Source organism: Balearica regulorum, chromosome 2 (assembly GCF_011004875.1).
Source record: "Balearica regulorum gibbericeps isolate bBalReg1 chromosome 2, bBalReg1.pri, whole genome shotgun sequence".
In the NCBI taxonomy this organism is placed as follows: domain Eukaryota; kingdom Metazoa; phylum Chordata; class Aves; order Gruiformes; family Gruidae; genus Balearica; species Balearica regulorum.
In genome coordinates this window covers 92,376,283-92,397,030 of record NC_046185.1, presented here as the reverse complement: position 1 = coordinate 92,397,030, position 20,748 = coordinate 92,376,283, and the positions used below count along the sequence as shown (strand labels likewise).

The following is a 20,748-nucleotide window of genomic DNA, read 5'->3' as shown; positions in this document are numbered from 1 at the left end:
AAATAATATTTTAAGCACAAACAATAAACTTTAAAAAAGTCTCCTGAAAAAAACCCTCAGGTTTTTCACATAATAAAATAGCATAGAACACATACACACAGGTGAGAAGATTTGTAGAGAATATCATGTAAGTATTCTGTCCTTAAAGATGCCAAACACAAGACAACAATTGCTCTCTTTTTAAGTTTAGGCATAAACAAGAAATAATATAGCGAGAAGGTAAATTTTCCTCGAGAAATGCTTACCTTTCGACCTTCAGCACCAAAGGCAATACAGCTTTCCAGCTGTATGTGGACAGACTGGCTGAGCCCTTGGGAATTTATACGGTCTGAATTGTGACCCCCCCCGCTGCTGCCCTTCAGAAGTTTGACCTTTGACACCATAAAAATAATTTAATGGGATTAAGTCAGATTTTAGTTTCAATGGGCCCCTTTTTGATTGAAGGGAGAGCAAATATTAGGTTTTTATTCTGTATGACAAAGTGTTTTCCACCAGTACATCAGGACTGTTGGATTGGAGAAAAGACTGGGAAATAATGCTTACGTTCCTTTAAGCCTCATTTGCAACTAGATACAGGGATGTTAATAAAAACAAAAAAATGTGAAAACCTTAGTGAGGGAAGACATAATTAGCAGTTTTTAGTCAATCTGCCAATAATTAGTCAATTTGTTATTATGGTTGTAGTAACAGACCAGAACTCTCTTTCAATTGTTGCTTTTTGAATGTACAAAGTGCAGCTGAACCATGCTAGACAGCAGACAAGTGAGAACAGGACTTGGCCTAGTATTCTGCTAATGAAACTGGGGAAATGAAGGGGTGCATGTGAGAAAACCAATTGAGATGAAAGTCAAAAGCAGGGACATTTTCTTTGAAAGGTTGAGATATTTTAAAAAGATCTTTTGATGAGTGCGAAGGTTTTATAGCAAACTATTTTGTTCTCAGGGAGTAATAGCAAAACTCAGCCCTAGACAAAGTAAAAAAGCAGTCAATTCCAAATGTGTTTGTGGTATGCACTTGCAAAGTATCTCTCAGATCTTCTGTGGGTAAACGAATGGCCTGGAAGACGATGGAGGAACTGTGAAATCCAGCTAAAGGTGTGTTCATGGTCCATGGGACAATCATAATATACAATAGCAAATATATTTCAGTTAGAAAAGCTATTGTTCTGTATTGAAATAACAGAATGGACAAACAGTAAAGAAACCATTCTGACCTCTGTAAAGCACCATGCAATTTTAAAAAAGGGGCGGGGAGGGGGCTGAAATCCCAAAGTCAGTACAACATAATTCTTTAGAACATATATGGAGATGACTGTGATCTCTGTTAAGTAGAGGAGGTACCATCCTGTGCTGCTGTCAAAAGTTTAGACAATGCAATTTTCTTTGTCTCAGTCTGCTTCCCTTTGTGAAAATAAATGTGCCATAGAAATCTCCATTCTCCGTGCCAGTTGTTGTCACCAAGGCAGTCAGAGGACTTAAGCAAGACAAGACTGTAGTGGAAGTGTTATTTTTTTGTTAGATCTCTACTCCATAGGTATCAGCCAAGGGGTTTGTTTTGGTTTGGGTTTTTTGTGTTTTCCCACAAATAGTCTAACAGATATATATCTGTACTTAAACACAGAATAATTCTTTTTTTTTTTTTTTTTTGTCAGGCCTACTGCTTCTGGTTCAGCCTTTAAGAAAGCTTTAAAAGCTTGTCTGCTTTTTCTGATGATTGAAGTGCTTCTCAGAAAACATTATCCCTACCTGTAAAATATATATTAGTATGTTGATGGAGAAGGAGAATGGAGAATGGGTCTCCCAGGTGTGTTGTTAATCAAAAATCTCTACCATCTGTTCAATCAAACACCAGTAATGAGTTGTAGACATATATTCTACTTAGCTCTTCATATCTGTTTGTTAATATACAGGTCAATGTAGACCTGATGGTCCTGCCACACTGAAACACACTGGTGAAATAACAAGGAAAAGAAGGACAGTTTTGCCTCTGACTGAAGCAAGGAACTGTTTACCAGCCAGCCAGGTGCTGGAGAAGACATCCAGCCTCAAAGGGATGCTTCCAGATACTTTAAAGCATTAAGACAGTGCTGCCATAACTGAGAAGAATGGTCAAAGATCTCCTTGAGAGGTGGTAAGGAGGCAGTTTTAGTAGGAAAATGTTGATCTTTCTAGAGGCCAGGTCTGAGAGCACTTCACATGGATACATCCAGGGGACTGGCAGCTCAGCCAGTACCTCAGCTCCTAGCTCACCCTCCCTGGTGTTCAAAGGGAGAGCAGCTTTAAGTGTGAATAAGCCTTGTGAAAAGAGGAGAATATGGTGCTTTTTTAACAGAAACTCTTTGGGAGAAGCTGTATCCTTGTCTGAGTTTTCAGATGGAGGATCCTGAATAATTTCTGTCTTATGAGAGTCTCCACTACAGAAAAGGGTCGAGTTATCCATTATGGCCAAAACTGTCAGCCATTTTGTCTGAGCAGACACCAGGTCAGGTCAGTAAGGGCAAGGTGTTTCCAAAGTAACCCTGGCATATATAATTAAGCTTTTTTTTTTTTTTTTAATTACTTACATTTTCATGAATATAGTTCAGTGTGTTTCCTACTTTGGATGTTATGAATAATGCTTTTATTAATACTTCACCGTAACCTGTCTTAAGAGTGATGAATAACAACAAGGTGTTTCTCACCCAACAGTTTGGTGTACCAGTGAGCCAAGGCACTGAACACTTAAACAAGTACTCACATTCCCTCTTTTGTATCCACTGGCAGAGTGGTTCCCCATTTCATTTGTGTAGCTCAGGAGGTGAGGTGATACCACAGACATCAGGAGAGGCAGAAGTGCTTTTTAATGCTAGGTGGCCAGAAGAATATCCAGCATATAATTAAATACTGGGAGGTGTGCCTGGACCCTGAGAGTCAAAGGGAGTGTATCATTCCTTGCTTTGCTTTTAAGCTTCATGTACACAAAATAATGGTTATCAGGAGTCCTTCAAAGCTGAAGATGAAAAGGCTGAAGAGAACATGACAAATTGGGCATATGCCAACAATACTAAACTAGAATAAGCTGTGGACTCCCTCAAGGGTAGAAAGGCCTTACAGAGAGATCTGGATAGGCTAGAGAGCTGGGCAATCACCAACCATATGAAATTTAACAAGAGCAAGTGCTGGGTTCTGCATCCAGGACAGGGTAATCCTGGTTATACATACAAATTGGAGGTCAATAGGCTGGAAAGCAGCCATGCGGAAAGAGATCTGGGGGTTTGGGTTGATGGCAACTTGAATATGAGTCAACAGTGTGCCCTGGCAGCCAGAAGGGCCAACTGTGTCCTGGGGTGCACCAAGCACAGCATAGCCAGCCAGTTGAGGGAGGTGATTGTCCCACTCTACACTGAACTGGTGCAGCCCCACCTCCGCTACAGTGTGCAGTCGTGGGTGCCTCAATATAAGAAGGACTTCACACTGTTAGAGAGTGTCCAGAGGAGGGCAACGAGATGGTGAAAGGTCTCAAGGGCAAGACTTGTGAGGAGCGGCTGAGGTCACTTGGCTTGTTCAGCTTGGAGAACAGAAGGCTGAGGAGTGACCTCATGGCAGCCTGTAACTTCCTCAAGGGGGGCAGCAGAGGCGGAGGTGCTGATCTCCTCTCTGTGGTGACCAGTGATAGGACATGAGGAAATGGAATGAAGCTGTGTCAGGGGAAGTTCAGGCTGGACATTAGGAGAAGGTTCTTCACTGAGAGGGTGGGTGGTCAGTGGAACAGGCTCCCCAGGGCAGTGGTCACAGCACCAAGCCTGTGAGAGTTCAAGGAGTGTCTGGATGATGCTCTTAGTCTTATGGTTTAGCTTAGGTAGTCCTGCAAGGAGCAGGGAGTTGGACTTGATAATCCTTATGGCTCCCTTCCAACTTGAGATATTCTGTGATTCTGTGAATCTGTGTCTACACCCTATAAGCTGTTTTCTCACACTGTTTACAGTGAACCTCAGATCTATGCCACTATTTTCACTCTTTGTTGCTTCCTTGTCCAGGACCACTGTTCACAAGGGTTTATTTCTATTTCTACTGCACTGGTCTTCCATTGCTGCATGTAAGACTTGGCCAGTACATTTAACTCAGTCAAATCTGCCTTCCAAGTGTCCCTCAAGCCTCTCTCCTAAACAGCCATGATTCCCCGTCCCTTAATCTGATTTATTGTACATGAATTACATAAGTGTTCAGATCTGTGGTTTTAGGACCTACAAACATGTGCAGGAAGCAGCTGCAGTTTCATCAGTGATCATTTTTTCATGCCATTACACTGCAAGTATAGAATAAAAATGATCCCATAGGTGTTTCTTATACCTGGTGAATTTGACTTCTGTGTAATGTCCTGGTTCTGGATCTGCACAACAGTTTTGTCTGTGTTTGATGCGGAGCTTTGTTTCATGAGTTATAAAAAAGCCATGTTTTCTCTTCAAGAATTGGAATTTCAGGTTCAGAACACACCCACAATGAGCAAAGATACGGAGGATAAGAAGCTCTGCTTTCATAGTGTATGAGAAAGACATGCTACATTCTTTCCCAGAGGCCTGGCTTGGTTTTCTGTGCTCAAACTGATAGTTAATGCAAAGCCAGTTGTAAGTAACAGAATCTACCCATGAGCAAATGAAGAACTGGATCAGAACAGGCCATCAGCATAGCATCAGCACACAAAGGGTCCTGTATAGTCTGCTTGACGTGGGGTCTAGAGAGAGTAAGCAAACCTTCCTGCAGTTGGAAGGCTACCTGGGACAACTGGCAATGGATTGCACTGTCCAGCACAGCTGTGCAAAGCAGTACAAACAGTTCTGTCACGCATCCTTGTTTGACAATGCTTGTCCCAAGAAAGAGGTCGGCTAAGGCTCTGCTGCCCTTTCCTCTGCCAGGCATTTCATTGTGGAGCTGTCCCTAAACCAACAGACTTTTGAGTACCTGAGCTTGGACACCTGAGAGCATAAAAGGCACTTTTTATCCAAAAGGATATGAAGTCCAGGTCAGCTCACAGACCAAAGCCTCTCATCCAATCACAAAAACCTACGCAGAACTTGAGACTTTGTTCTCCTCCTGGTTCCTGCTCTTTTGCCAATAGGAAAGAGCATGTTAAATTTTTTGTTTGTCTTCATTCCACATTGTAAATCTGGAAGCTGTTTTTCAGTGAAGGACAGAAGCAACCATTCACAGAAAGAGAAATCATTTTACCCAGAGTGATTGCAGCTGACTGTCTAACTGGTTGTCATTGCAGACCTTGGTGCTGTAGCTGTCAGCAATGGTTTCTCTCTCAGTTGTCCTATAGGAATGTGTTTTTTCCTCAGTGCAAAGAAAATAAGGTGTCTGGTCGAGCTACTTCAGACAGGAGCTCATAGCCCACCTGGCACCTTTCTGCAGCAGCACTGTGCCATTTAGAAGAGATGGGCATTGTTGCCTGCAGTGCTGCCTTGATCGTTCACAGACTGTGACAGGGGTACTGTCATTGCGATATCCCGTATCAGGACTTGCATTCATTTTATCCTGACATGGGCTCAGCGTTCATTGTGCAGCTATTGATTTCTTAATGCTCCCCCATGGATATTTGATCTGACATCAGTTGATGTGGCCTTCATGGTATAACTTTCAGTGATCACATCCCACAGGCCAGCAACAGGTTGGATGGGAGTATTTGACCCAGAACCTGAAAATTGTCCTCACTGTGGTTGAGTTTTAGTCTCACCTACATGCAAAGCCTTTTGTTTGCTCCCACACATGCCACATATCTTGCTGCTGAAGTAATATACAGACTGTCTCTGATGATGAAGTTGCCTTCATTCTGACTGAGATCAAATGCAGAAAGAATGTGTGCAAGAGTTGGAAGCAAGGAGAATCCACCAGGAAGGAGTATAGAAGCTTTCCCCATGCATGCAGGGATGGAATTTAAAAGGCAAAAATTCTGCTGGAGGGAAAACTGACAAGGGATGTGAAGGGTAGTAAGAAAAGCTTCTTTAGGTAGAATAGCAAACAGAAGACTAAGGAAAAGTCAAGATAATTGAGGAAGGTTCCTGATGATTTGAAAAAGTGAGTAGTTTTCAGAAAGGGAAAGGAGGAGAATTCAGGAGACTACAGGTCTCTGCAGTCAATGAAAAGGTGTAGTGCACTGCTGCAAGGCACTAGGGCCAGTGTTCATTATGATCTGCATTAAGAAAGGCACTCAAACTCTGTAAGATATTGCTTGAAATACCATTTATTGCAGCTAATGTTTAAAGGAAAAAGAGAATCTTACGTTCCCTCAGATGTAGGGAACCCCAAGTTGTACAGCACCGGACAGACCAGCGGTCAAGGAATGGCATGCAGTGCAGTGCAGGTCTCATCCATGGAGATAGATGTTCACTGACACTTTAGTCTTTAGAGCTCTTGCAGGATTTTCTAAAAAAGTAAACAATTCATTTCTACTGTGAACCAAAAGGATGTTCACATGAAAACATGCTCCTTCACTTTACGATATATACAAGGACACAGGTGGTGCAATCACCCATACCAAGTGGGAGCTACCTACAGGTTCCTTCCTTCTGATTGGCATGCAAACTTTGTCCTGCAGCCCAGGCGTACATGCAGCACAGGACAGGAAGCCAACCTACACACGGCACAGCACAGGCCTGTGCCTTCTTGTGTCAACTGTTCTGTGGATCACTAACTCCTTGATGTACAATTGTATTTGAGTTTGAATCACCACAGAGGGCTTGAAAGCAAAGCCTCCTGGGAGCATTTCGAGACACATGAAGGAATAAAACATGATGGGAAAACCCAGCACAGATTTATCAAGGGCAAATCTCTCCTGATTATCTTCTAGGATGGGCTGGCTTGTTCTATAAACAAGGGGAGAGCAGAGGATATTATACACTCTGACTTTAGTAAGGCCTTCAGAACGATCTCCTGGAATATCCTTGTGGAGCGATAGATTGAGTAAGCAGACAATATTAGCTGGGAAAATTAGCTGGGCTTCCAGGAGCAACAGGAGCAGGGCTGCTCCACGAGGACAGTGAGCTGGGCCAAGGGTCACCCCCAGTGCCACACCACAAGATCTGACCACAGGGAGGCAGAAACAAATGCCAGTAACAGGGTCCATCAACAGCTATGGATACAGCAAGAGAAGAACCAGGGCCAGGGTTAGCCCCCCAGGGCCATCTACACAGCCCAGGGTCAGGGAGGAGTGAGAGCTGGCTGCTCCCTGTGAGATGGGAGACTCACTGACCAGGGCCCAACCCTATGGTACCTGAGCAGGACAGACCCTGGAATGGTGGCAGGTCCAACCAAGTCTTCAGAGCATAAGGCAATATAGTGACGTGGCAGGTCCAAAACCAAGCCAGGAAGTTGATCTACAAGTGAGGGTTGGGATCAGGTCCAGTGACCACCAGGCAGGTCCAAGGTCAGGAAATCAGTCTGCAAGTTGGGATCAAGAAGGCCCATGGCTGGGCAGGGCAGGGCTGTGGGGAGCTGGAGATCAGCCCTGATGCAGTGTCATTGGGGCAGGGGCTGATGGCCCTGGGGGGTAACATGGGGTCCTGGGCTGTGGGCAGGTGGGGGAAGCCCCACAGGAGGTCAGGGCCAGCAAGGGCTATTAATACCCTCAGGGCTCAGACACAGCAGCCTCCCTTCTGAGGAAGGTGTGTCCTCACTCCATACAGAGACCTGGGCTCCGGAGGGACTTGCTTTAGTGTGACTGAGTGGCTGTGCAGTGTTAGGGGACACAGAGCCAGGGCAGGGACAGTGGATTGGAAAGGGACATGGCATGAGATGTTGGGGGCTGAGTGAGGGGGTCAGGCCACCTCAACGAGCCCTGGAGGCTGGTTGGGCACAAGCCGGGGAGGAAGGAGGGTCTTGTTGGGTGGAAGGGCATACGCTCAGGAGCCTGGAGCTCAGTAATGGGCAAGTGCTGTGGGGAGATCAGGAAGTTTTCTAAAGACAAGGCCCTGTGTGACCAGAGATCAGGTTCCTTGGTTCTTGGCAGAGGGCTCAAGGAGGCCTGAGCTCCCTGTTAGGGAGCAGCAAAGGCAAGCTTCTCCCCAAGGAAAGACAAATTAGGGGGCAAGGGGGATCCCACAGCCAGCAGGGCAGGACCCTCACCAGCCAGGGCTCAGTCCCACAGGACCTGAGCAGAGTAGGTCCAACCAAGAGTCCAGATCATAAGGCAATGTCATGGCTATGAGGCAGGTCCAAAGACAAACCACGAAGTCAATTCACACGTCAGAGCTAGGCTTAGGTCCAGTGATCACAAGGCAGGGCCAATGTCACACTAGGAGTCCTTGGCCAGGCATGGGCACAGCTGTGTTTGAACTGGAGACTGATACAGCTCTGATGTAGCACAGAGAGGGACTGATGGTCCAGGGCATAGCTTAGAACTCCTGGGCCCATAGGTGTGGGTAGAGGCTCCAGGTGTGGCTGGCCAGGACCATTAAAGGTATTAAAGGCTTATTAGTGCACTCAGAGCTCTGTCGCCCATTTATCAGCAAAAGAGATGGGCCTGGAGACAAGGCTACAAGGCCTGGGTCTGAGATCCATCAGGAGGCAGGCACCTACAGCATACTTCAGGCAAGCATGGAAGTGCCAAGGCTCCACTGAAATGGGTTTCTGTTGTGGGCAACAGTCTTGAGTTAATTCAAATAATTTCTTGCTGATTAACAAAACATTTTTGTTGTTGATTCAGGTATTACCAAAAACCAATGTAACAAACTATGAAACAGACACTTAGACCTTTCATCCCGCTTCCCCACAGTCAAGTCCCAAAACTGCTTCCTAGTTTCAGCTTTCTTGTTATACTCAGTGCTTCCCAGTCACTTTGGTGAAGCAGCAGGCAATGCAAGAGGTTGGGGTTGGTGTATAACTGTTTCTATCTGCACACTTTTTTCCTGTCCTCTAGTCTGCTCCATGGACTGCAGTTCCACAGCAACTGCCCAGCCTTGAATCAGAGCGCTGTTTGTGATAGAGCTGTGAGGTGCCTCCATGGGGGACTACATCCCCCGCAATTGAGAGAAGAATTTAAACTGAATATCTTGATTGTGGTCCTTGCTACCTTGCACGCCTATGCCTGGATATGAACTTCACTAAGTTGGACCCTGTAAGGCACCACTGCAAAGTGTTCATTTTGGACACTAGTAAGACACTGATTAAAATGCAATTTATTGGAGATAACATGAGAGGGAAAAAGGAGATAGCATAGATAATTTTATGTTCCTTCAGATGCTGGAAACCCCAAGCTGTGCAGCATTGGATGGATCTTTGTTCAGGGCACAGCACACTCTGCATATCCCAATGCATGCAGAGGTTCACTGGTGGTGTGATCTTTACAGCTTTTATAGGTATGTAGAAGTAAACAACTCTGTTTATCATTTCCACTGTTGAAGAAAAGTATATCTGCACAGAAACATCCTGCTTCATTTCAAGATAAAGACAAGGATATGCCAGCAGCACCATCACCAGGTGCCAGTTCGGACCATCACAACTTCCTCCATTATGTTTAGGAGGCAAAGTTTATCCTGCAGCCACATGATATGTTCAGCACAGTATAGGCCTGGAGGCCAAGCAATATGTGCAGCATAACATAGCACAGCACAGGCCTGTGCCTGATCAGGTCAATTTTTATGTGTGTCACTAACTCCTCAATGCACAACAGTCTTCAGGTTAGGACCACTCCAGACCCTGATGCGTGGACTTAACCTCCAGACTTGATATTTGACCTACCTCATCGCTACAGACTTGTTTGAGAATCACTGAATTGTAGTGGTAATATTGGGAACTATAGCACTGAAGATCTTATTGGGGAGGCCCCTGCCCTGCTGGCCTTCCGGTAACCTGCTGCTGTGGGTCCCCTTCCCTTGCCAAGCACCCTCACCCTTGCTGCTCCTTGAAAATCCCCTCTCTGCTGTCTCTTTTCCAGATTGAAGATTCTTAGCTCACTAGGCACAAGAAACAGAAAACTGAACACTGCCCTGTGTCATAGCCTTCCCAGCGGATGTGTAGCTTTCAGTTTAATTCAGCATGCTGTGCTTTCTCAAATATCATTTGGGAGCCCAGGACAGCTTTTGTTCTGGAGTCCAGGAGGTTCTCTGAGTGCTTTTCCTCTGGTGACTACGATTAGAGCATACTGCCTGCAAAGTCTTGTGCCTTCAGCCATGGATTTGGTTTGCTTAGGAGAAGGTAGGCCTTTCTTGCAAATCAAATGTGCAGAGAAGTGTGGAATGGTCTCAGACAATTATATTCCCCACAGGGCAGAGAAGATATGTCAGCTCCAACCCTTCCCCAAATGACACAAGAAGGAAAGGCACACTTAGTCCACAGAGCACTTCTAATGCCATCCCACACAGCATTAAAAAAAATGTGATTGCATGTGAATGGTTTTGTTCCACAGCCCCCTTGCAGTACTGTGTACCCAAAACAACACAGCACATAGTGGAAATGGAGCGTAGCAAATGGACAGATAGCAATCTATTGATGTACCAACTTCAATCATGTTGCCAGGGAACAAAAAGCACTATTGGACATTACCTAGACTTCGTGGGAACGAGGATTCCTGTTTTTAAACTGTTGTTGGAGCTCAGAAGGAGTAGGCAGTATTTGTTCCCCTCATGGCTGCTGTTCCGGCCTCCCTTTGTAACACCCTCCACGCTGCTCTTTGCAGAATTGCTTCCCATGGGTGCTGCAGCAGCCACATTCACCATGGCAGTGCCTTTACAGCAAGTCCTGCTGGCCCAGACCAGCAATGCATAGGCACAGTTCTGGGCCCAGCCATTGATACAGGTGTAGAGATTTTATTCAATTTTGCTGAATCTGCATTTTTACCTCTAATTTTAGTTTCCACAGAAGACATTTTCTCCTTCATAAACCAAATAGCTCTATTCCTTCCTCAGTATTTGACTGTGATTTTTTTTTTTTTTTTCATTTGGGACACACATTTTAAAATGCCTCTTGGACTTTCACCAAATAATACTTCTATCTTTTTCTTTAAAAATTACTGGTTTCCAAGCACACTGTCACCGGTCTACATTTTCAGTATATTGATCAGAATCATCTGCTTGCATAAAAATTAAAATAAGAACAAAACTGGAACCTACATTAAGCTCCCAAACCTAGTTTTCAACAGATGTCTGATTTTCAGAAGACTGATAGACATCACTTCGTATCCCTAGTGACACCTAATGGCCCAATTTAAAATGAGTCAAATAGTTCTGTTTCACAGTAAGGATGTTAGGTGGACTCTGTGCCTTGAAAACCTCTCGTGTGTAGTTTTAGGAAACCACTTACCATTTCAGCCTTGATTTTCTCCATTTCTTTGCTTTAAAATAATTATCAAGCAAAAGAATGATTAAACAAGAGAATAGCCATTTTTTTTCTTCATGTAATGTGATAAATACTTCCATAATAAATGTTGATAGTTATATTGTCATTATACCTAGAAAGTGCAGAGTGACAGACATGCTTATTTCAGTTTAATAACAGTTTTATAATCATTTAATAACCATACCTAATCTGCTCCTTAGGACAATATTTTACAAATCCTGCTTTTTTTTTGCCTTTTTTTTTTTTTGCCTTTTTTTTTTTGCGTTTTTTTTTTTTTTTATTGTAGCAAAACTCTCTTGACTCCTTTTGGCTATAAGGGAAGCAGAACATAATGTGCACAGTAAACCTTGAAATGTCATATCTCTTGAAATACTTTTTTGCTTAAACACTTGTGTTAACCGTAGCTAATCATTTATGACTGTCTTGGGAAGACCAGTATTTGCAGTTCTCCCATAGAATTCATAGCAACTATGAAAATGTGTTTCCCTGCTGCCAACATCATCATTTCAAGTTATATTTAATGCTGACTTTGCAAATGGTTGAGACAGCTCCAAATACTGCCATTTGTCTCCTTTTTTAAGGACTTTTTAAGTACAGATACTGTAATTTGCAGTTCTGCCTGTGTATCCCAGCAGAAGGAAGATTGCTTAACTTAGCAAGTAACACTAATAATCTTTTAATTGGATAAACTGTAACCTAAAGAACCTTCCCTCTAAAGACTGTGAAATAGGAAATAACATCTCTAGAGGACTATTACATCAAGAGGCAATAAAGATTTCCTTATATGATTCTTGTGGATGTTAGAAAGCTGAAGCAGTCCACCTTTTAAGACAAACACTCTTCTCATGTTTTTGAAGTTATATCTCTTGAGTATCACCTTGATGTATTTACTGAGGACACTTAGAGGAAATCTTTTAAAACTATCTGGAAATGCAATAGCAAATTCAAAAAATGTAGTTATTTGATATGCCATATGGAGGTAAGCTCAAGATAAGAATAGGAGCTATAGGGTTTACCTTGCTTAAGCTCAAAATTTAAAAAAAATAATAAATTTAAGCTATGTAGTGACTTCATATATGGGTACATTCTGGTTTTCAAAACAAGATCTAAATCCTAGTGTGAACCACTTCTGTCAATAATCACTACCCACTATATTATATGTTTCAGGCTGTGTGGTGTAGTAACCCAGAATAGGTAATGATGTGTTTAGTTTGCAATGCTTTTATTAGAATAAATAGAAGGACCACCAATTAACATGCACAAAATCATTCACTGGAATGAAGATGGGAAATTAGCCAGGAAGATGTTGTATTTGAAGATGATGATTTATGAAGAAATGGTAGACTTTCTGTATGCTCCCTCAGAACAAGAGACACAGCCTTATAGTACGTGCAGCACAAAGAAGCCCAAATGCATTCCTGGAAAAAGAATGCTTTGCTGAAGTGTAGAATGTCAGTTACAAGTTGTCCAGGCATCAATTTAAGGATGGCTGCCTAGCAAGTTCAACAAAAGAACAGGATTATTCTGAAAGCTGTGTTTATTTGACAGAACTCCTATAGAGAAAACAGATTCTCAATAGCAGTGGCAAGATTTCTCATAAAAATCAAAACACCGGCCCTCTCAAGTTATTCAATGACAATGGGAAATATTCCTAAACTACCTCTGAAATTCTTATTCAATCCTGGATGTAAGTCCTGAATACAAGTTGTGTGAGCAGAAATTCCTGCACTGAAAGATCTGAAAAGTCACACACTTCAGGAATATCTCCCTAGATATTGAAGGCTTTCCACCTGGAGAAAATATTGAAAAGATGAGATTATACTATAATACTACAGTATGAAGGGTCTGTTTCTGAGAGGAAGGTGAGCATTATTTCCAGCTCTATTTCTCCTTAGGGAGAACAATATTTACCAAAGAAGAGGATGATATTGGTTGGATTGTGTTTGATCAAGAAAAGGAAAGGATGGTCAGCCCTAAACTCTTCAAACTCAGAGGAATGTTTGATGTCTCCCATCACACCCGCTGAGCCAGCCATCTCGGTGCCCTCTTCATTGACTTCCATGTACACCTCATGGATGGCCTCCGATAGCTTCAGGCTCTCTGCTGAAGAGATGCCAGAGAGATTGGCCGAAGGGCTGAACAGGTCGGTCATACCCAAGGCCATTAAGACAGATGTGAGGTTATATTTTTCCTCAATCTTCATGCGTGGGAGGTACACTTTCACTGTCTTCTTTTGCATCACATTAGGACTGGTCCACTCCATGAGTTTTTCAAAGCTGATTTTGTTCTCGAGCTGCAAAGAGAGACAGGGAATGAAATGCCTGAGACAAGAGTGCAATGGCCTTAACAGCTGTGTTTATACCACTTATTTGGGGTTTTTTCCATTTACTTTGTGTATACAATAGAACTGGTACTTAATCGTAAGTGTATTTGTATATTGTGTATGCTTCCTCCTGACTATGGCCTATATATCATCTGTCTTGATGAAGTTCTCCAAAACTTTGCCATCTGAAAATTTCTTCATCAGATCAAGGCTTTTTTGGTGAAAATGCAGTTCTTGAAAACATCACATCAAAATGGCCCCAAAACTGTTCCTTCTGGAAGATATTTTATTGATCCTTTCCATCATCTTCATTCCTTTCTAATGCTACTTTTCCCATTTTCCTTTTAGTCAGCTCTTGGAATGCTTTCCTCATCACTTCCGTTTTTTATTTCCCCTTGAATAAACTTTTCTTGTTTAGCAAATCATTGAGTGGTCTCCTGGAAGACTGAAATCACTCAAAATTTAAAAAAAAAATCCTGCTAGCATGTCTGTTTCTGGTACCCAATGGAGATGGGGTACATATAGCAACATCCTCTTCTGCAGGGCTACAGCAGCACTACACTCGTTTACCTTCATTTTATTAGACGGAGTCCAGGGCTCTCCCCAGAGGGCAGTCCCTACCTGAGCACCCGGTAGCACCTGGGGGTCTCTTGTGCTCCCCTGCCTGCCCAGCACAGCTGGGGTGTGGGCAACTGGGATGCAAATGGACAAGTCCCACTTCTGCTGTCAGACCTTTTGCTGTCCATTTACATGACTCTTCTGCTTCCCCTGCCAGGGCCGTACCTGCTCCAGGCCAGAGATGTCGTCAGGCAACAGCACCAACATGCTCAGCTCTCCGCTGGCATACGGCAGCTCCAGGATCTTCATGTTCTCTGCAGGCACCGCTGCCGTTTTGAAGGTACTGTTCTGACACATCATTTGCACAGGTCTGCTTTCTTGCTGCAAAAACAGAAATGTGAGACAATATGACCAGGCAGCATTTTCTTCTTTAGGCAGGTAAATGTACAAGCTCTTTGAAAGGGACAGGACTCGATCTTCAAGCATGTTGCCTCTGAAGAAGAGCTGTGTCTCTGTTTCAGTCTGTTGCCTGCTGGTGTGCTCTGATCAGACACAGCTCTTGCAAACAGTCCTTGGTCCTAGGCCCAGGCGCTGACCCAGTGAGGGACCCAGCTAAATCACCCAACCTGTGACAGCATCAGGTTGTATGTGTAACACCCAGACTGCTGGCTGTGTGAGCCAACAACTGTCCTCGCCAGAAGATGTGTCCGTGCCCACCTACCTCTGTCACATTGAAAGGCACTTCCTGAGTGTGTTCTTCTTTAAACGCCATCTTCCATATCCCTTTGAAGTAAATGGCATTCACAAGGACCAGCACAGTATCCACATCAACAGAGCCTGGTTCAAGGAAATCTTGGATCTGTCCTTTAAGGAAGAAGCAGGGCAGAGAGTGGTAAGATACACCTCCCGGTGTGCACAAATGCCTGTAATGAAGGCATTGGGGTGGGTGGTGCTGCGTTGTGGAACTTTGTTTTCATAGCAATAAGCAACCTGTTCTTGCTTGACCCACTTTTTCCAGACATTATGAGAAGAGGAAGAAAAGGGTATAGATTATGGTATGTTTCAGAAAATATCTGCTACCCATTTTTCAGTCCTTACCATTTGTCTCTTTCTCCACCCAGGAATTAATGAGCTGCCTTGCTTCCTCTGTAGCTGTTTTGAAGTTAACTTCTTCCAGCCCTGCTTTGTAGAATTTCTTTGCACACTTTAAGTATTCCTGTAACAGAGGGATTGCAGTTGTCAGACTGATGACAACTTGAAAATGTAAAATGTGAAATGCAAGACTGTGAAATGAAGCAGAATGGTTAAAAGAACAGTCAACTTTTACCCCTGTGTTTGAACATGTCACACACAGCTCTCTTCCTGTAACTGAATCTTAAAGTGGGACAAGAAAGACTACTTCACATATTTAGGTCTGACACTTTTTCAGAAAGGATTCTAAGTTAAAATTTTGAAATATTTTCTTTGTTTTACCAAAACACTTTCAGTTTAACAAACATTTTTAAGGACAGGCAATGTTTGTTTCCTTCTCTTTGTGCCCACTTTTTATTTTGAATACTGTGTTCTTAAATTCTTAGATTTCAAAAACAAAGCTTCCTTTCACTGGGAAGATTTGCTATTTGGCTTTGAAAAAAATCCAAATTTGACAATTTCGGTCTTCATGCTTTCAAGTCATAAAACGTTATTTCATTTCCCTTAAAATTTACATTTTTCATTAAAAGCCATTTTCTAGCAAATGAACAGTAATCTTGATTACTCCATGTGAGTGTTGCAACATAGGCATATTTTATGCCATTATACTTTTGCCTGGCCTCCACCTAACAGCCACAGGAAGGTTCAAACTCGTTCTGAACCAATTCTCATCAAGGCTTACAACCACCTCTTCGTCAACAGACAGTGGGCTTTTGGTGGTGGTGCTTCTCTAGGGTAGAGACACAGGGGCCTTTCTGGGGAATCTCGCTGAAGTTGGGTCACAGTACAACTCACCTGAAGAATGGGATATGTTTTTTCAATATACAGTCTGTCAGCCATCTTGACCAAATATGTAGCATTTGGCATGGTGATGTCTGAGAGGAGATCCTTGAATGAATTGTGGATGTATTCAGAAGTGCCACACTGAGGTGATGACATGAAAATAAGAAGATACATTGCATTAGCTTCTTCTTATCTAAGAAATAAAACCCTAAAGGATTGTCCCTGTCAGTTAAGAGTGGTGCTGCAGTGGAGTCCTCCCTCACAGACATAGGGCTGTCACCTTCGGGACAGCAGGTGCTGTGGTGATGGCACATTGAACTGACAAGTTCATTCTTCTCAAATAAGTGCCCTGAAATGTGCGTTTTGTAAGAGTGCAGTTGTGTTCCTGTCACTGACACTTCTGGACTCTTCTCTGCCCAGTATCTTTCTGCCCTGCTTTGGAGTCTCGCAGCTGCAAGTCTGACTTGCTCCAGGTGCTGAGCCCCTTTCACGTGCTGTCCCCCAGCAGCACTTGCCCAGGAAGGCACCCTGGTGCCCAAAGCATCCTGCCCCACACCATCACTTGTTCTGGTGCAAGATGTGCAACCTGCCACCTTTCACTGGTTTTTAACAAATAGGTGAGTTAGTTACACCCTCTTTGCTCTCTCCACAGGTCTCCTTGGTTTGAGAGCATTACCATGGTTTTTGACAGGGTCTGAAACTGCCAGGAGGAGAGGCAGAACTGTTCTAGTTTTGTTCTGAGGAGAAAAGACAGAAAGGGAGATTAAATTCTTTTTCTACCTGGGAGTCAGTACTGTCACCCACTCCTGTAACATTATCAAAGTGAAGAACCTGCAAGAGAAAATGCCAGTGGTAGAAATTACAAGCATGACCAAAAATTATGTGAATTTGAGATTTGCACACAATATTTGAGGTAAAGCTGTTAGCTCAGAAAAAAAAAAATGCTAACTGAGAACATAAATGAACTAAAAATTTACAAGTGAACTTGCAACAAGTTTATGTCCTCTGTGGCCTTCTTGGAAACTGTAAATACCACTCTTTGCTTATATATTTTTTCTAGTGAATGGCTAGAAATTGAGTTACGTATTATGTACTGATAACAATATTCTGTCTTCCTCTCTTCCTGGGATTTTTCTTTTTTATATATTAAAAAAAAATCTGATCACATTATCTGGAAAGTGTCAGAATTTAGAAAAAAAAATTATATAATAAAATTTGCTGACTGGTAATCCATTTTGTTATTGTCCTTGAGATTTCTTTTTTCCTAAGTCAAAACTAACTGCCCCTTATAGTGAAAATATACATCTTTTTTTTAGCATTTTCTCTAAATAACTCTCGATTCAGTTCTCCACTTTGTGATTTTGGCTTATTTCTTGTGCATTAAAACAGGTGAGAACTTGGTCAGTGGATAATATATTTCAGTGATGTTACTTAGAAGGAACAACAAGCACAAGTAGAGGTCACTTTACACCCATGTAGCTTACCTTCTCCATCTGAGATTGAGTGTTACCTCTTGCTCCCAGATAGACCATGGCCAGTGCTGAAATGATGCTCAGGGGGGAATAGAAGATGTTCTCATTGGCATGGTGGACTTTCAGCTCTTTGAATACATCAAAACAAAAGTCTGCATTTGCTGCGCTGATGGAGCCCATTGTGAAATCAGTATTGTCTAAAGCAAACAGAAAGAGTCTGACTTATGATGAAATATATTAATTGTAATGCAAGAAAGTCAGTGCCCTTGAACCTCTGAACTCGGTGTACAAGCTTTTTTTCAGCAAACAGATTCCAGCGGTGTGGATTTAAAAGGCAGACATGCTTTTGGATTCATGAGCAATCAAAATGCTGGATAGCTACCAGTTATGCTTACGTTGGTGATTCTTTTATTTGAAACTTGAGTTCTCCTTCTCTGTACATGTATACCATATTGCTGAAAATACTGCAAAAAATACTAGTTACTTTGAAAGAAGCTCACTAACAGTCTTATCTCTTAAGGAGAAAAACCCACATAGATTTGTTCTCAGAATCTTAATATTTTTGAGACTCCAAACCAGGTTCATCGCTATAGTTTTAAACATCACTTTTAAGATCAGTTAACAGATCAGCCCACTATGATCCAAACTACAACTAATTTCAGTATACAGTGTGCAAGTCTGAAGCAACAGCGTAAGTTTTACTAGATTTACTCTAATTTCAGCCTAGCATAAACGGAAGCTAGGTTCTTACACCACCTACTTTATCAGAGGTCTCCAATGTTAGCGACATTACCTTCATGTTTTTAAGTAGGATAATGAAGGCATAGCAATGGAGACTGCAAATTATTTACAAAATTCATCCAATTTATGACAAACATCTATAACTAATACATTCCATTCATTGTTGACTCAATTATATCTCATTCTGTTTTTAAAAAGTGTTCTTCAATTTTCATTATCACCTTTTCCATGAAATTCACCTTTTAATAAGACAGTGTTTGTTTAGCTTTGTGTTTAATTTGCAGACATCTTCACATCTTCAGTATTTAAATATTTTTTCTGCCCTTTTTTGACATTCTTGTAAAACTTTCCCTGTGGTTTCAGCACCTAGTATTTCATCTAACACTGAAGGGAAGGATTTTTTAGTAAAGACGACAACACAGAGTAGAAAATACAGTACTGTAAAGTCTAATGCAGCAGTAAAGTGTTAGTACCACTTATAACTTCCCACATGTTGACACAAGCAGAGAGAACCTTGCTAGGGTGGAATTTCCTTGAGCTCTTGGGGATCTTCAAGCAGTGCAAACTGTAATTTGTTTCCTTCTGTGGCTGCTAGAGAACAAAATCCAGGATGCTCTGCCATATGTATCACAGTCCCTATGGAATCAACGCATTCATGTGACAGTCATCTCTTAAGGTGGGATAATTTGAACAACATCTAGCTGTTCCTCTGCTAGAATGGATGCTCAATCACTCTCTAAACTGAACCACTTATATAGGCGATATACAGTAGACTTTTTGTTTATTTACCAATTCTGCTAGTATTATATTTTAGACTTTAAGCAAATGCTTTTTTTTTTTGTCTTAGAAAATGTAACTATTAAAGATATTATATATAACACAGAGCTGCAGTATGCTAGGGTCACATGAACATGCTGCATTCCTTAATTTCATTCAGACAATACCTTCCATAAAACCTGCAACTGACCTTTGTTTGCATCCTCTGGAATTTAAACAAATTCAATTTTGACTTTTAATTCTAAATGTAAAATTAAAGAGATAGAGGAAGAAGGAAGAAAGGCTGTCATAACAAATCATCAGGTCTTCAATGTGGAAGAGTTAGTAAACAAAGCTTTAGTTCATACAAACAAATACTTTGACTTTATGCATGGCAGAATGTGAAACAGTAAAATAATGCAGAACACACATGTGAAGGTGAGATGAGGTTTCTGCAGAAGGTATCCTTTAATCATTTTTTTTCTTCAACTGATATTGAGGGTCATAAAAATGAGGTTACATCAATCTTTCTGTAAGTTTTGTAACAGATAACTTTGCTTTAAATTGCGGATTAGAATTTAAATCATAATTGAAAGAAATGCTTACCTTATCAGGTTCACCTGTGAAGGTAATAGTACAGCTTCTCAGCTGTACTTGGGGCAGACTTGCTGAACTCCTTGAAATATATCATGTGTAATTTCGTGACACGCCCCATGCTGCCTGTTCTGTGTTTACCAAATAAAGTGATGGATGGAGCTCAATGTCAGACATGCACTTTTACTTGGAATAAGTCCATTCTTTAAAAAAAAAAAAAAAAATAGTGCCTGAATGAAAGGATTTTACCCTAAAATATCCAGAACGGAAGATTCATTCATCATAGCATGTGAAACCAGGCAGAAAAGGAAGGAGCATATTGAAATGGCTGAAGCAAAAATAATGATAAAAGCTGTTCATTGGAACTTGAACAGAAAGTATGATTTGGTTATGGCAGCAAATAGTGCAGCACAGCTAGTGAATATAAAACAAAAACATGAAAAATTCAGTCTTGCAGAATGTCTCTAAAGGATTTTAAGTTAATTTCCTTATTATTTCCCTGTAATGAGTACTGACAGGCCAGATCCCTCTCAGAGTCACCATTCTATGAACTGAAAATGTTTGGTAAGATCAGCATATGCAGAACTGCTAGCTATGGTATGCCCACACTACACTTATTGCAACTTTTCTCTCTCCTGTTGTCACCTGGACTAGCAGTGACGCTAGTCTTTCTTCCCAAATCCAGAACTCTTGCTGAGGAATGGAGAAACTTCTTCTACCAAGGAACTTGAGAAAGAGCACATCCTTAAAATGTTAGCTGCCAAATTTAATAATATTGAAATAGATTATTCTGCAAAAACCTCTATGTAATTGCCTGGTTTCACTTAGAGCCTGCATTGTAAAAGACCACAGACATAGTGTTTCACAGCACAAAGGTTTTTATACTAGAGCAATCTAGTTCAGGGAACTCAGACATAGGCACAGTCTGCACAGCACATCAGTGGAACAAAACCATCAGTGAGCATATTGTGGGAATACAAATTAATTTCAAAAGCAATATTCAGAGCATCTGTATGAAGAA

At 41.9% G+C, this 20,748-nt stretch overlaps 1 protein-coding gene across 1 annotated transcript; it reads right to left on the bottom strand.

The window, feature by feature from the left end:
* Positions 1-12,544: 12,544 nt before the first annotated feature.
* On the bottom strand, positions 12,545-19,781 carry LOC104635852 (ovalbumin-related protein Y). The gene is made up of 8 exons (XM_010302835.2): positions 19,740-19,781; positions 17,649-17,833; positions 16,945-16,995; positions 16,177-16,305; positions 15,289-15,406; positions 14,912-15,054; positions 14,416-14,571; positions 12,545-13,602 (listed from the first exon to the last, which is right to left on the bottom strand). The coding sequence occupies exons 2-8, from the start codon at positions 17,814-17,816 to the stop codon at positions 13,201-13,203; spliced, it is 1,167 nt and encodes a 388-aa protein (XP_010301137.1). The 5' UTR covers positions 17,817-17,833; positions 19,740-19,781; the 3' UTR covers positions 12,545-13,200.
* Between the last annotated feature and the right edge of the window lie 967 nt (positions 19,782-20,748).

Excerpts from the sequence above, each read along its gene's own strand:
- LOC104635852 (XM_010302835.2), bottom strand. The coding sequence starts at position 17,816 with ATGGGCTCCATCAGCGCAGCAAATGCAGACTTTTGTTTTGATGTATTC. Across the intron at positions 16,996-17,648 it reads CTCAATCTCAGATGGAGAAG|GTTCTTCACTTTGATAATGT; the intron begins GTAAGCTACATG and ends TTTCTCTTGCAG. Across the intron at positions 16,306-16,944 it reads GTGACAGTACTGACTCCCAG|TGTGGCACTTCTGAATACAT; the intron begins GTAGAAAAAGAA and ends TCATCACCTCAG.